General features: G+C 43.6%; 1 protein-coding gene across 1 annotated transcript in view; it reads right to left on the bottom strand.

Moving 5' to 3' along the window:
* Positions 1–16266, bottom strand: part of ABCA3 (ATP binding cassette subfamily A member 3) — a 153075-nt gene that overhangs the window by 29769 nt on the left and 107040 nt on the right. The window contains exons 26-29 of the mRNA XM_053694692.1: positions 8620–8814; positions 6232–6419; positions 5479–5649; positions 5146–5330 (exon numbers count right to left, since the gene is read on the bottom strand). Of these exons, the coding sequence (XP_053550667.1) occupies positions 5146–5330; positions 5479–5649; positions 6232–6419; positions 8620–8814 (739 nt within the window). The remainder of the gene's footprint in view (positions 1–5145; positions 5331–5478; positions 5650–6231; positions 6420–8619; positions 8815–16266) is intronic.

Here is a 16266-nt window from a genome sequence, read left to right as displayed (position 1 = left end):
GATCGAATCAGAAAAACCTCACTTGGAAAGGATTAAGCATTCAATCTCTAAGCAGTCAGCTTCAGAGAAACTAGATTTGGGTGAAGGAAGGGTCCTTGAATGAGAAGATCCTTCCTCAATGGAAGTCTCCAAGGTGGCAGGGATGACATGTCCACCAGATCGGCATACCAAATCCTGCGAGGCCATGCAGGAGCAATGAGGATTACTGATGCCTTCTCCTGTTTGATTCGAGCAATGACCTGAGGAAGAAGAGCAAATGGGGGAAATAGATATGCTAGGCTGAAGGACCAAGGAACTGCCAGAGCATCTATCAGCTCTGCCTGGGGGTCCCTGGACCTCGACCCGTATCTCGGGAGATTAGCATTCTGATGAGATGCCATGAGATCTAACTCCGGCCGACCCCATTTGAGAATCAGATTGGAGAAAACTTCCGGATGAAGTTCCCACTCTCCCGGATGAAAAGTCTGTCTGCTCAGAAAGTCCGCCTCCCAGTTGTCCACCCCTGGGATGTGGATCGCTGACAGATGGCAAGAATGGGCCTCCGCCCACTGGATTATCTTGGCTACCTCGGTCATCGCTAAGGAACTCCTCGTTCCTCCCTGATGATTGATGTAAGCCACTGTTGTTACATTGTCCGACTGGAATCTGATGAACTGGGCCGAAGCCAACTGAGGCCAGGCCAGAAGAGCTTTGAAGATCGCTCTTAGTTCCAGGATGTTTATAGGAAGAACAGACTCTGACTGAGTCCAAACTCCCTGAGCCTTTAGGGAACCCCAGACAGCTCCCCATTCAAAAAGGCTGGCGTCTGTTGTCACAATCACCCAGGAAGGTCTGCGAAAGCAGATCCCCTGGGATAGATGATCCAGAGACAACCACCATTGAAGAGTGTCCCTCGTCTCCTGTTCCAGGGTTATTCGAGGAGACAAATCTGCATAATCTCCATTCCACTGCTTGAGCATGTTTAACTTCAGAGGTCTGAGGTGAAACCGAGCAAACGGTATGATGTCCACTGCCGCCACCATCAGTCCGATTACTTCCATGCACTGAGCCACTGACGGACGAGAATTGGACTGAAGGGCTCAACAGGTATCTAGAATCTTCGCTTTTCTGACCTCTGTCAGAAAAATCCTCATAGACATAGAATCGATTAGAGTTCCCAAGAAAGTCACCCTTGTCTTCGGGATTAAGGAACTCAGGAGTTCTCAGGAAGTATAGCACAATGTCGGTATGGGACCTTGCTTGTTGACAAGATGGTCCCTGGATTAGAATATCGTCCAGATAAGGCGCCACCGCAATGCCCCATGGTCTTAGAACCGCCAGCAGAGACCCCAGAACCTTTGTGAAAATTCTGGGTGCCGTGGCCAGTCCGAAAGGAAGAGCCACAAACTGAAATTGTTTGTCCAGAAAGGCAAAACTTAGGAACCTGTGATGATCTCTGTGGATAGGAACATGTAAATATGCATCCTTTAAGTCCACCGTCGTCATAAATTGACCCTCCTGGATCAATGGAAAAATGGTACGAATAGTTTCCATCTTGAAAGATGGAACTCTGAGAAACTTGTTCAGACTCTTGAGGTCTAAGATAGGTTTGAAAGTTCCCTCCTTCTTGGGAACTACAAACAGATTTGAATAAAAACCCTGCCCGTGTTCCTGTACAGGAACGGGAACAATCACTCCCAGAGAGGAGAAGTCTCTTACACAATGTAAGAACGCCTCTCTTTTTATCTGGTTTGCAGAAAATCTTGAAGGAAGAAATCTTCCTCGGGGAGTAAAATTTTCGAACTCCAGCTTGTATCCCTGGGACACTATTTCTATAGCCCAGAGATCCTGAACGTCTCGCACCCAAGTCTGAACAAAGAAAGAAAGTCTGCCCCCTACCAGATCCGGTCCCGGATCGGGGGCATGCCCTTCATGCTGTTTTGGAGTCAGCAGCAGGCTTCTTGTACTGTTTACCCTTGTTTCAAGACTGGTTGGGTCTCCAAGTAGGCTTAGATTGCGAATAGTTTCATTCTTGTTTAGAGGAGGAAGAGAAAGAATTTCCCTTGAAATTACGAAAGGAACGAAAATTACTTTGTCGTCCTTTTTGTTTATTTCTCTTATCCTGAGGAAGATGACCCTTACCTCCCGTGATGTCAGAGATAATTTCCTTCAGGCCAGGTCCAAACAAGGTTTTTCCTTTGTAAGGAATAGCTAGAAGCTTAGACTTGGATGACACGTCCACAGACCAAGGTTTTAACCATAAAGCTCTGTGGGCTAGGATAGAGAACCCTGAACTCTTAGCTGCTAATTTAGTAATTTGCAGAGAAGCATCCGTAATAAAAGCATTGGCTAACTTCAGAGCGTTAATCCTATCTTGGATCTCCTCCAAAGAAGTCTCAGACTTAAGAGACTCAGACAGAGCATCAAACCAATAAGCTGCCGCACTAGAGACAGTAGCAATGCACGCAGCCTGCTGCAACAGCAGACCCTGGTGAACATAAATCTTTTTAAGTAGGCCCTCCAACTTCTTGTCCATGGGGTCTTTAAAGGCACAACTATCTTAAATAAGAATAGTAGTTCGCTTGGCAAAAGTGGAGATAGCCCCTTCTACCTTAGGAACCGATTGCCAAGCTTCCTTGACAGCGTCAGCTATAGGAAACATCTTTCTGAAAATAGGAGACGGAGAGAAGGGAATACCTGGTCTCTCCCATTCCTTAGAAACAATCTCCGAAGCTCGCTTTGGAACTGGAAAAACATCTGAGAAAGTAGGAACTTTGAAATATCTGTCCAATTTACTCGCCTTCTCAGGAGCGACTACTACTGTGGAATCACAGTTGTCTAAGGTAACCAACACCTCCCTGAGCAACAGACGCAGGTGTTCTAGTTTAAATCGGAAAGAGACAACCTCTGAATCAGTCAAAGGTAAAGAACTCTCTGAATCTGAAATCTCGCCTTCAGATAGAACCTCTATACCCTCCATCTCAGTTCCCTGGGAGGGTACCTCTGAGACTGCCACCATGGCATCAGAAACCTCACTGATAACATGGTTGTCTTTCCTCTTGCGATTTCCTTGAAGCATAGGAAAAGCAGACAACGCATCAGAAATTGTGGAAGACATAACCGCAGCTATGTCTTTTAAAGTAACTCCAGCAGGTGCTAGAGCAGAAGCGCAGGGCACTGCTGGTGGGGGCGTTAATTTTTGGGACGCTTGGGGAGAAAGTTGCGGCATAAATTGACCCTCATCAGAAGACTCTTGGATAACATCTGCCTGAGAGGAGATTGGCTCAGTAAAAATGTTATCCCTAAAACTTACAGTCCTTTCAATACATGTAGGACAGAAGGGGATTGGTGGTTCCACATTTGCATCCAGACACAAAGCACATGTAACATACTGCACACCCTCTTGGTCCATCTTTCATCACAATTTGTTAAAGATTCAACTGAAAAAATGATAAATATTAACAAAATAAAATTATAAAAAAAACATTACTGTTTCTTTAAATGTAAACGGTTTTGCTATTTTTCTGCAAAGTGTCAGATTTTTGTGGTAATACAACAGGCAGAAAAAGAAAACGTTAAATGCACCTCTGCACCTCAGCAACCTGCTGAGGTGCTCCTACCATGTAAAATGACACTGGATCCTCTGCTTGTAACGACCTGCTTCACACAGTCAGCTTCCCCGCATCCGTGCTATGAGCGCATGAAATTACACTACATGCCGATCTAGCACCGACAATCAACTAGCCCAGCTGAATGATGCACTAATATCTTCAGAAAAACAGCGCTCAGTGAAGAGGCGCGCAAATACAGGAAGTCCCGTCCATCGTGGGCGTACCCAAAGCCTAATGTCTCTCCCTCCGGGAGAAAAAACACAGTGAAACCCCGGAGCCCTCCATAAAAATAAACTAAGCAACATAACTCCAGCCCCAGTGCCTTGTCACTGCCCAAAAACTTTCAGCCTGAAAGTTTAAAAACCATCCCAACATAAACAGGTTTTTCCATTAACCCCTTATGCTCCATAGTGCCAATTTAAATATACTGAGACTCCTTAGATCCCAAAAAAGGTAGAACTTACCTTAAACACTGCCTGGCAGCAGGGCAGGTCCCAAGCTTGAGAGGTCCTCTCCCTAACATTGGCCTGAGAAAGAAACAAATGCTGAGTGAGTGAGTGAGAACCTCAGGCTGAAGGATATAGGGCAGCAGAAATATGAGAGGCGCAGTGAGAATTATGTCCCACAAGTTCCCATTGCTCTAAAGCCACCAAAGCTCTACTGTAGAGACTGTTATGGACTAAGGCTACACCCTAGAACAAAGTAGCACTCTCTGGCACTACTTTAAAAATAATAAACTCTTGATTGAAGAATCTAAACTAACACCTCACTTTACCTCTTCCTAACACTAACGTAGGCAAAGAGAATGACTGGAGTGGGAGGGAAGGGAGGAGCTATTTAACAGCTCTGCTGTGGTGCTCTTTGCCTCCTCCTGCTGACCAGGAGGTGTAATCCCACAAGTAAGGATGATGATCCGTGGACTCATCGTGTCTTTAAAAAGAAAAAATTGTGTTTAGTGTCACTTTAATGTAGTTCCTGTTAAAGGGACATGATATCCAAATAATGAAGCACTTAAAAGTGACGCAGCGTAGCAGTAAAAATCTGACTAGAAAATATCACTTGAACAACTCTATTTAAAGATATTTACCTCAAAATTTCCTAAGTATTCACACCCCATTGTAAAGAGAGACTAGTCCCTGGACTTACAAGGGAGTGTGTATCTGGCGTGTGCAGGCACAGTCATGTTATTTCCTTAGTCAGTTTAAGGAAGTTTACTGTGAAATCTTACAAGATTTGAGTGAAATCTCATGAGATCACAGCAAAGCATAGCATGACCTCAGCACTGCTGATGGGCTTATTTTCCCCCCAACTTGCAGCTGGACAGCATCTGAATTATAACTGTTACACAGCACTTACTCTGGTGAGCTGAAGAAATTTTGAGGTAAAATATCTTCCTTCTTTATATAGAGATGTTCAGGTGATATTTTCTAATCAGCTTTTTAGTTATGCTGCATCACTTTCAAGTAATTTAGTAAATGAGTATTATGACTGATAAAAAAAGACAACTCCAGCAGCTCCATTAGTGTCTTTACATGTTACTGTTGTCTTCACTCACCTGGGAATATGACTTCTACGAATTCCTTGAAGGCTTTCAACTCTTCTCCCCCTTTGGAGGTCTTGGCCAACAAGGTGTACCCACTGCCGAACTTCCCTTTAAGATGCTGGGGGCTCCCAAGGCACTTGAGCTGCCCATTCACCATGATGGCAAGGCGAGTACAGAGAGCTTCACACTCTTCCATACTGTGGAAAATAAAGGAGAGTTTTTTCTTTACAAAATGCAGGATGTATATAAAAGATTTTGCCACTAAAATTTTCTTTTCATCCCTCTTTCTATTTAGTGTTTTCCTCTTCAAATTCTATTTTTCTTCCCTATTAGTTCCCTTTTTACCTGTGGGATGTGATGATCACAGCCTTTCCACTCTCTCGTGTCCTAGTCACTGCATCCCACAGTAATCTTCTGGCCACGGGGTCCATACCAGTTGATGGCTCATCCATGAAGATAACTGGAGGTCCCCCAATCAAAGCAATACCAGCACTCAGTTTCCTCTTGTTCCCCCCACTAGAAGGAAAGAAGGAAAATGTAGACGGGTGACAGGGGACTGAAATATGTGAAGAAGAGCAGGTGAGTTATTGATAAATATATTGATTAAGCAGTGAAGGAGGGAGTTAGGGAGAAGAAAGTAAAGTCCTTGGAAAGACTTCTTAAATATACACTGAATCCTTGTATGTTGGAAACATTTAAAAAATTCCAGTGTGGTTCCCGACAAGGGTCAAAGGATGGTCGGGACCTTTCACTAGTAAGTGTGCAGTACTGAGTGTGCAACCCTTTCTTCTGCTGTGCAAATTAACAAACACTTCAGGTGAAACAGAGCTCCAGTTAACCATACCTAAACACAAAAAGGTAGAAATTGTACTGGCTCAAGCAGTAATGGGATGTAGGGATGGGAAAACGACCCTTGAACTTTTGGGACATTTTTCTACCTACTCGAGAAAGGTAAGAAGCCATCAACCCACCTAGACTACAAGTATATAGCAAAAACAGCTATGCAGAGATTAGTAAGGGCCACTTCACTTTCAGGAATCCTACAAGTAACCTGTATCCCTTAAAAAAATGGCACCTACCACTGTGAAACATCCATACCTGTATGCTCGCACCAATTTGTTGGCATGGGCTTCAAGTAATAGACCCCGCAGCATATTCTCTACGCAGCTGTTGACATATGCCTCAGGGACACCACGTAGACGGGCATACATGCAAAGTGTTTCACGTCCCGTCATGTGGTCCAACAATGGATCAAACTGTGGACAGTAACCAATCCTCTGCTGTACCTGGGGAGAAGAGGAGAGCGGTTTTGTGCATGTATACTGAGTAGAACAAGGCTATGATTCCAGGGGTAAAATTATTAATGAGAGTATGGATCTTCCAGGAAGGAGAGGGGTGAATGGAGTAGAATTGATTATGTGGGTGTGCAATGTCCCGAGCAAGTGGTGTAACATCTTTAACTTGCATGTCATCAAATAGGAATCAGTATGCTCCAAAATTTCAGGAGAATCAATCAGGTCCAGTCTATTTAAATTCTTTATACTTTGGTCTGATCTGGAGTTGGACACTCCTCTGTGCAGGCACATACATTTTGGTGCTTTGGTCTGCAGATTATACTGTCTAAATTAACAACAAAGTAGGCAAAATTCTGCACAAACCCTACTTTTGTGATAGCAACTAATGTCATTTCAGCATTTACTTATGACAGGCTACAGAGACGTGGAAATTTAAAAAGACAACAACAAAAAACTTGTCAAAGTAGTAATGGCATTAGCCCAATCCAGTTGTCATGGATCATTAAATCATTTTTTACAAATCAAATACTTGGTGCTAGAGTCAAACAACTACATCAGACTTTCTATCATACCCTGTCTTTGCAGCGACGTGCTTACATCAGACTGCATACCAGACCCTGGCTCTGTAGCTGCTCTGTCAGTCACTTACCAACTTTATATCCGACTCCTGGCCCTGCAGCCACATGCTTACAGACTGAATATCAGACCCTGGCTCTGCAGCCCCTGTGTCAACCATTAACTACATCAGAACTTAAATCACACTCCTGGCCTTGCAGCCACATACTTACATCAGAAGGCACATCAGACTCCTGGTCCTGCAGTTCCTCTATCAGCCACTTACCTACATCAGACTGAATATCAGACCCTGGCTCTGCAGCCTCTCTGTCAACCACATGCCTACATCAGACCTTATATCACACTCCTGGCCTTGCAGCCACATACTTACATCAGAGTGAATATCAGACCCTGGCTCTGCAGCCCCTGTGTCAACCATTAACTACATCAGAACTTATATCCCACTCCTAGCCCTGTAGCCACATACTTACATCAGAAGGCACATCAGACTCCTGGCCCTGCAGTTCCTCTATAAGCCACTTACCTACATCAGACTTTATATCGGACCCCTAGCCCTGTAGCCACATACTTACATCAGACTGAATATCAGACTCTGGCTCTGCAGCCCCTCTGTCAATCATTAACTACATCAGAACTTATATCCCACTCCTAGCCCTGCAGTCACATGCTTACATCAGACTAAATATCAGACTCCTGGCCCTGCAGTCCTTCTGTCAGTCACTTACCTACATCAGACTTGATATCAGACTCCTGGCTCTGTAGCCACATACTTACATCAGACTGAATATCAGACCCTGGCTCTGCAGCCCCTCTGTCAACCATTAACTACATCAGAACTTATATCACACTCCTATCCCTGCAGCCACATACTTACATCAGAAGGCACATCAGACTCCTGGCCCTGCAGTTCATCTATCAGTCACTTACCTACATCAGACTTTATATTGCACCCCTGGCATTGTAGCCACATACTTACATCAGACTGAATATCAGACCCTGGCTCTGCAGCCCTTCTCTGTCAACCACATGCCTACATCAGACCTTATATCACACTCTTGGCCCTGCAGCCACATACTTACATCAGAAGGCACATCATACTCATGGCCCTGCAGTTCCTCTATCAGCCACTTACCTACATCAGACTTTATATTGCACCCCTGGCACTGTAGCCACATGCTTACATCAGACTGAATATCAGACCCTGGCTCTGCAGCCCCTCTGTCAACCATTAACTATATCAGAACTTATATCACTCTTGGCCCTGCAGCCACATACTTACATCAGAAGGCACATCAGACTCCTGGCCCTGCAGTTCCTCTATCAGCCACTTACCTACATCAGACTTTATATCTGACACCTGGCCCTGCAGCCACATGCTTACATCAGACTGAATATCAGACCCTGGCTCTGCAGCCCCTCTGTCAACCACATGACCACATCAAACCTCAAGTCATGCACATTACCTATATACTCAAAAGATAATTAATTTTGCTCTGAAACATGTAGACATATACGCTCTAGCTTATGCTTAGTAGATATAATCTGCTACTACTGTAAGACACACATACTTTGGTACCACTTCCTGCATGAACATACAATCTTATATTGCACATACCTTCTTGATTTGGTGCAAAATGCTGTATCCATCAATGTAAGCGTCACCAGAGCTAACACTCTCATCTCCCGTCAGCATGCGAAATGTGGTCGTCTTACCAGCACCATTGAACCCCAGCAAACCAAAGCACTCCCCACGGCTGACTGCCAGGGACATGCGATCAACTGCTAGGACCAAAGCACGTCGTCCATACACCTAAACAAGGAGTGAGAGTAGATAGTGAAATCGGCATAAGTACAAATTCACCCTTCCAGAACAGCACAATGTTGCCTCTTTCCAAGCTTGTTTATCTAATAATTGAACATAGACCACCCTCTTGTTACTGCGTGCAAGTTCTTCTAGGGCCCTTTCTATTTAATCTAATTCAGAATAGGAGATGTTTTTCAATAATGAAATTATGGCTGCTGCCTAGAAAGCACCCAGGAGGAACCTGCAAATCTGGTCTTGTGATGACACTCTGTAATGTACTAATTGTATTTAAAGGGACATTCAATTCCCAAGAACTACAGTAGCATGGTTACTATATTATTGTTTTTCCACCTGTACATGCAGCTCTCTATAAAGCTGTTTTTTTTAACCCATTACCAACACTGCATCTTTATACTTGGCGTCGCCATCTTGGTATGTGCGTATTGGTGAATCGTATGACAGAAGCAGTGCGCTAGATCAGTGACAACACTGGCTTTTTGACAGCTGTACCTTACATTTGGGTTAACTTGCACAATAGAAAGCAGAAGACTTACATTTTGTCAGTTTTTTCACAGTTTAAAAGATACATAACAAATATTAAAAAGCCTTCAGGATTAATATAGAGCAATGCATCCACTGCAAAAATGTGCATCTCCTGCTTTGTATTGTGCACACTGAACTGAAGTGCATGATACCGATCTGTGAATGTGCACCACTTCTGTAACAGGGTACACGAATACTTAAAGGGACAGTCTACACCAGAAATGTTATTGTTTAAAAAACAAAATTTATGCTTACCTGATAAATTTATTTCTCTTGTGGTGTATCCAGTCCACGGATCATCCATTACTTGTGGGATATTCTCCTTCCCAACAGGAAGCTGCAAGAGGATCACCACAGCAGAGCTGTCTATATAGCTCCTCCCCTAACTGCCACCTCCAGTCATTCGACCGAAGACAAGCAAGAGAAAGGAGAAACTATAGGGGGCAGTGGTGACTGTAGTTTAAAAATAAAAAACACCTGCCTTAAAATGACAGGGCGGGCCGTGGACTGGATACACCACAAGAGAAATAAATTTATCAGGTAAGCTTAAATTTTGTTTTCTCTTGCAAGGTGTATCCAGTCCACGGATAATCCATTACTTGTGGGGTACCAATACCAAAGCTATAGGACACGGATGAAGGGAGGGACAAGGCAGGCGCTTAAATGGAAGGCACCACTGCCTGTAAGACCTTTCTCCCAAAAATAACCTCCGAAGAAGCAAAGTATCAAATTTATAGAATTTAGAAAAAGTATGAAGCGAAGACCAAGTCGCCGCCTTACAAATCTGTTCAACAGAAGCCTCATTCTTAAAAGCCCATGTGGAAGCTACCGCTCTAGTAGAATGAGCTGTAATTCTTTCAAGAGGCTGCTGGCCAGCAGTCTCATAAGCTAAGCGTATAATACTCCTTAGCCAAAAAGAAAGAGACGTTGCCGAAGCCTTTTGGCCTCTCCTCTGTCCAGAGTAGACAACAAACAATGCAGATGTTTGACGAAAATCTTTAGTAGCTTGTAAATAAAACTTTGAAGCACGAACCATATCAAGATTGTGTAAAAGACGTTCCTTCTTTGAAGAAGGATTAGGTCACAGTGACGGTACAATAATCTCCTGATTGATATTTTTATTAGATACCACCTTAGGTAGAAAACCAGGTTTGGTACGTAACACTACCTTATCCGCATGGAAAATTAGATAAGGGGAATCACATTGTAAAGCAGATAACTCCGAAACTCTTCGAGCCGAGGAGATAGCTACTAAAAACAGAACTTTCCAAGATAAGAGCTTAATATCTATGGAATGCAAAGGTTCAAACGGAACCCCTTGAAGAACCTTAAGAACTAAATTTAAACTCCATGGCGGAGCAACAGGTTTAAACACAGGCTTGATTCTAACTAAAGCCTGACAAAACGCCTGAACGTCTGGAATCTCAGCCAGACGTTTGTGCAAAAGAATAGACAGAGCAGAAATCTGTCCCTTAAAGGAACTAGCTGACAAAGCCTTCTCCAATCCTTCTTGGAGAAAAGATAATATCTTAGGAATCCTGACCTTACTCCATGAGTAACCCTTGGATTCACACCAATGAAGATATTTACACCATATCTTATGATAGATTTTCCTGGTGACAGGCTTTCGCGCCTGTATTAAGGTATCAATGACCGACTCGGAGGAACCACGCTTTTATAAAATCAAGCGTTCAATCTCCAAGCAGTCAGACGCAGAGAAATTAGATTTGGATGGTTGAAAGGACCCTGAAGTAGAAGGTCCTGTCTCAGAGGCAGAGTCCATGGTGGAAAGGATGACATGTCCACCAGATCTGCATACCAAGTCCTGCGTGGCCACGCAGGTGCTATCAAAATCACAGATGCTCTCTCCTGTTTGATCTTGGCAATCAGACGAGGGAGCAGAGGAAACGGTGGAAACACATAAGCCAGGTTGAAGGACCAAGGCGCTGCTAGAGCATCTATCAGTGCTGCCTTGGGATCCCTGGACCTGGATCCATAACAAGGAAGCTTGACGTTCTGACGAGACGCCATGAGATCCAGTTCTGGTTTGCCCCAAAGTTTAATCAACTGTGCAAACACCTCCGGATGGAGCTCCCACACCCCCGGATGAAAAGTCTTTCGACTTAGAAAATCCGCCTCCCAGTTCTCTACTCTTGGGATATGGATAGCTGATAGATGGCAAGAGTGAATCTCTGCCCATCGAATTATCTTTGAAACCTCCAACATTGCTAGGGAACTCCTTGTTCCCCCTTGATGGTTGATGTAAGCTACAGTCGTGATGTTGTCCGACTGAAATCTGATGAACCTGACTGCAGCTAGCTGAGTCCAAGCCTTAAGAGCATTGAATATCGCTCTTAGTTCCAGAATGTTTATCGGAAGGAGTGCCTCCTCCTGAGTCCACGATCCCTGAGCCTTCAGGGAGTTCCAGACTGCACCCCAGCCCAGAAGGCTGGCATCTGTTGTTACTATTGTCCAATCTGGCCTGAGGAAGGTCATACCTTTGGACAGATGGACCCGAGATAGCCACCAGAGAAGAGAATCCCTGGTCTCTTGATCCAGATTTAGTAGAGGGGACAAATCTGTGTAATCCCCATTCCACTGACTAAGCATGCAGAGTTGCAGCGGTCTGAGATGTAGGCGGGCAAACGGCACTATGTCCATTGCCACTACCATTAAGCCGATTACTTCCATACACTGAGCCACTGAAGGGCGAGAAGTAGAATAAAGAACACGGCAGGAATTTAGAAGATTTAACAACCTGGTCTCTGTCAGGTAAATCTTCATTTCTACAGAATCTATCAGAGTTCCCAGGAAGGAAACTCTTGTGAGAGGGGATAGAGAACTCTTTTCTTCGTTCACTTTCCACCCATGAGACCTCAGGAATGCCAGAACAATGTCCGTATGGGACTTGGCAATTTGAAAATTCGACGCCTGTATCAGAATGTCGTCTAAGTAAGGGGCTACTGCTATACCCCGCGGCCTTAGGACCGCCAGAAGTGACCCCAGAACATTCGTAAAGATTCTTGGTGCCGTAGCTAACCCAAAGGGAAGAGCTACAAACTGGTAATGCCTGTCTAGGAAGGCGAACCTGAGAAACCGATGATGATCTCTGTGTATCGGAATGTGAAGATAAGCATCCTTTAAGTCCATGGTAGTCATATATTGACCCTCCTGGATCATAGGTAGGATGGTTCGAATAGTCTCCATTTTGAAGGATGGGACCCTGAGAAATTTGTTTAGGATCTTGAGATCCAAGATTGGTCTGAATGCTCCCTCTTTCTTGGGAACCACAAACAGATTTGAATAGAAGCCTTGTCCCTGTTCCTCCTTTAGAACTGGGTGGATCACTCCCATAACTAGGAGGTCTTGAACACAATGTAAAAATGCCCCTCTCTTTATCTGGTTTGCAGATAATTGTGAGAGGTGAAATCTTCCTTTTGGGGAAGAAGCTTTGAAGTCCAGAAGATACCCCTGGGACACAATTTCCAACGCCCAGGGATCCTGGACATCCCTTGCCCAAGCCTGGGCGAAGAGAGAAAGTCTGCCCCCTACTAGATCCGTTACCGTATCGGGGGCTGATCTTTCATGCCGTCTTAGAGGCAGCAGCAGGCTTTTTGGCCTGCCTTCCTTTGTTCCAAGCCTGGTTAGGTCTCCAGAACGGCTTGGACTGGGCAAAATTTCCCTCTTGTTTTGTATTAGAGGAAGTTGATGCTGCGCCAGTCTTGAAGTTTCGAAAGGCATGAAAATTAGTCTGTTTGGTCCTTAATTTGTTGGACCTATCCTGAGGAAGGGCGTGTCCTTTTCCTCCAGTAATATCAGAAATGATCTCCTTCAGTCCGGGCCCAAATAGGGTCTGCCCCTTGAAGGGAATGTTGAGAAGCTTAGACTTTGAAGTAACGTCAGCTGACCAGGATTTAAGCCATAACGCCCTACGCGCTTGAATAGCAAAACCTGAGTTCTTAGCCGTTAGTTTGGTTAAATGAACAACGGCGTCAGAAACAAATGAATTGGCTAGCTTAAGAGCTTTAAGCTTGTCAAGTATATCATCCAATGGGGTTTCTACCTGTAGAGCCTCTTCCAGAGGCTCAAACCAGAAGGCTGCAGCAGCAGTGACAGGGGCAATGCATGCAAGAGGCTGAAGAATAAAACCCTGTTGAATAAACATTCTCTTAAGGTAACCCTCTAACTTTTTATCCATTGGATCTAGGAAAGCACAACTGTCCTTGACTGGGATAGTTGTACGCTTCGCTAGGGTAGAGACTGCTCCCTCCACCTTAGGGACCATTTGCCATAAGTCCCGTGTAGCGGCATCTATGGGAAACATCTTTTTAAAAACAGGAGGGGGAGAGAACGGTACACCTGGTCTATCCCATTCCTTAGTAATAATTTCTGAAAACCTCTTAGGTATTGGAAAAACATCAGTGTAAACAGGCACTGCATAGTATTTATCCAATCTACACAATTTCTCTGGGACCATAATGGTGTCACAGTCATTCAGAGCAGCTAAAACCTCCCTGAGCAACACACGGAGGTATTCAAGCTTAAATTTAAATGTAGACATATCAGAATCAGGTTGAATTATCTTCCCTGAATCAGAAAAATCACCCACATATAGAAGCTCTCCTTCCTCAGCTTCTGCATATTGTGAGGGGATATCAGACATAGCTACTAAAGCGTCAGAGTGCTCTGTATTTTTCCTAGCCCCAGAGCTGTCTTGCTTTCCTTGTAACCCTGGTAGTTTGGACAATACCGCTGTAAGAGTATGATCCATAACTGCCGCCATGTCTTGTAAACGATATGGGCGCGCTAGATGTACTTGGCGCCTCTTGAGCGGGAGTCAAAGGTTCTGACACGTGGGGAGAGTTAGTCGGCATAACTTCCCCCTTGTCAGTTTCCTCTGGTGATAAATCTTTTAAAGCCAGAATATGATCTTTATAACTTATAATAAGATCAGTGCATTTGGTACACATTCTAAGAGGGGGTTCCACAATGGCTTATAAACATAATGAACAAGGAGTTTCCTCTATGTCAGACATGTTTAAACAGACTAGTAATGAGACCAGCAAGCTTGGAACTGTGAAAAAGCAAAAAATAAAAACGGTACTGTGCCTTTAAGAGAAAAAAAACAATCACAGAAACTGCAAAACAGTGAAAAAAGCAGTAAATCTTACGAAATTTTTACAGTGTGAATAATAGGCTAAAAGAGCATTGCACCCACTTGCAAATGGATGATTAACCCCTTAGTTTCAAAACCGGATAAAAAAAAAACGATATAAACGTTTTTAAACAGTCACAACAAACTGCCACAGCTCTGCTGTGGCCCTACCTGCCCATACAACGACTTTGGAAGGCACAAAAACCCTTTAGAGAGGTCCTAAATGTTCAGGGGACTCCTTCAGGGAAGCTGGATGTCTCAAGCTGCAAAAACTGATGAGCATTTAGGCGCGAAAATAGGCCCATCCCAACCTGTACTCACAGTGAGAGGGCCTTAAAAAACTATCCCTAGGCAAAATCTAGACAGCCATGTGGAAAAAACTGGGCCCCAGAATAAAGTTTTATCACCAATATGTAATAAACGTTTATACACTTCAGCAAACGTTATATCTATTCAGTAATGTGAGTAAATAATAAAAATATTACCCTTTACAGGAAGCATGATACCAGTCGTTATTAAATCACTGTAATCAGGCTTACCTTAAATAAATCCGGTATTGTCAGCATTTTCTAGCATATTCATTTCTCTAGAAAAATGTAAAACTGCACATACCTCATAGCAGGAGACCCTGCACGCCATTCCCCCAGCTGAAGTTACCCATCTCTTCAGTTATGTGTGAGAACAGCAATGGATCTTAGTTACAACCTGCTAAGATCATCAAAGACCACAGGCAGACTTTTCTTCAACTTTCTGCCTGAGGCTAAAATAGTACAACTCCGGTACCATTTGAAAATAACAAACTTTTGATTGAAGATAAACTACATTAATTCACCACATCTCTCTAGCTACTTCCTTTATTGTCGAGAGCTGCAAGAGAATGACTGGAGGTGGAAGTTAGGGGAGGAGCTATATAGACAGCTCTGCTGTGGGTGATCCTCTTGCAGCTTCCTGTTGGGAAGGAGAATATCCCACAAGTAATGGATGATCCGTGGACTGGATACACCTTACAAGAGAAAGATAAATAATCCCTTTATTACCCATTCCCCAGTTTTGCAAAACCAACAGATATATTAATATATGTTTTACCTCTGTGATTACCTTGTATCTAAGCCTCTACAGACTGCCCCCTTATCTAAGTGCTTTTGACAGACATGCAGTTTAGCCAATCAGCGCAGACTCCTAAATAACTCCACGGGAGTGAGCACAATGTTATCTATGACACACATGAACTTGCACTGTCTAACTGTGAAAAACTTTCAAAATGCTCTGAGTTAAGAGGTGGTTTTCAACGGTTTAGATATCAGTTTGAGCCTACCTAGGTTTAGCTTTTAAAAAATACTACCAAGGGAACAAAGCACATTTGATGATAAAACTAAATTAGAAAGTTGTTTAAAGTTGCATGTCCTATCTGAATCATGAAAGTTTAATTTTGACTAGACTGTCCCTTTAAAGGGACATGATACCCAGATGTTGAAGCACGTGAAAGTGATGTAGCATAGTTGTAAAAAATTGACTAGAAAATATCACCTGAATATCTCTATTACTATTACTTTAAAATGTCATTAGTAGCCACACCCCATTGTAAAATGACTTTAAGCAACCAATCTAAATGCTAGTCCCAGGACTTGCAAGGTAGCATGCAGGCACAGTCATGTTATTTTCCTCCTCAAGTGACATCAGCACTTGATGAAGTTGATTGGCTGCTGTTGTTTTTGAAAGGGACAGTCTAGTCAAAATTAAACTTTCATTATTCAGATAGG

Source organism: Bombina bombina, chromosome 11, assembly GCF_027579735.1.
Source record: "Bombina bombina isolate aBomBom1 chromosome 11, aBomBom1.pri, whole genome shotgun sequence".
Taxonomy (NCBI): Eukaryota; Metazoa; Chordata; class Amphibia; order Anura; family Bombinatoridae; genus Bombina; species Bombina bombina.
Note: the sequence above shows the minus strand (reverse complement) of the source record. Positions and strands in the feature narration are given on the sequence as shown.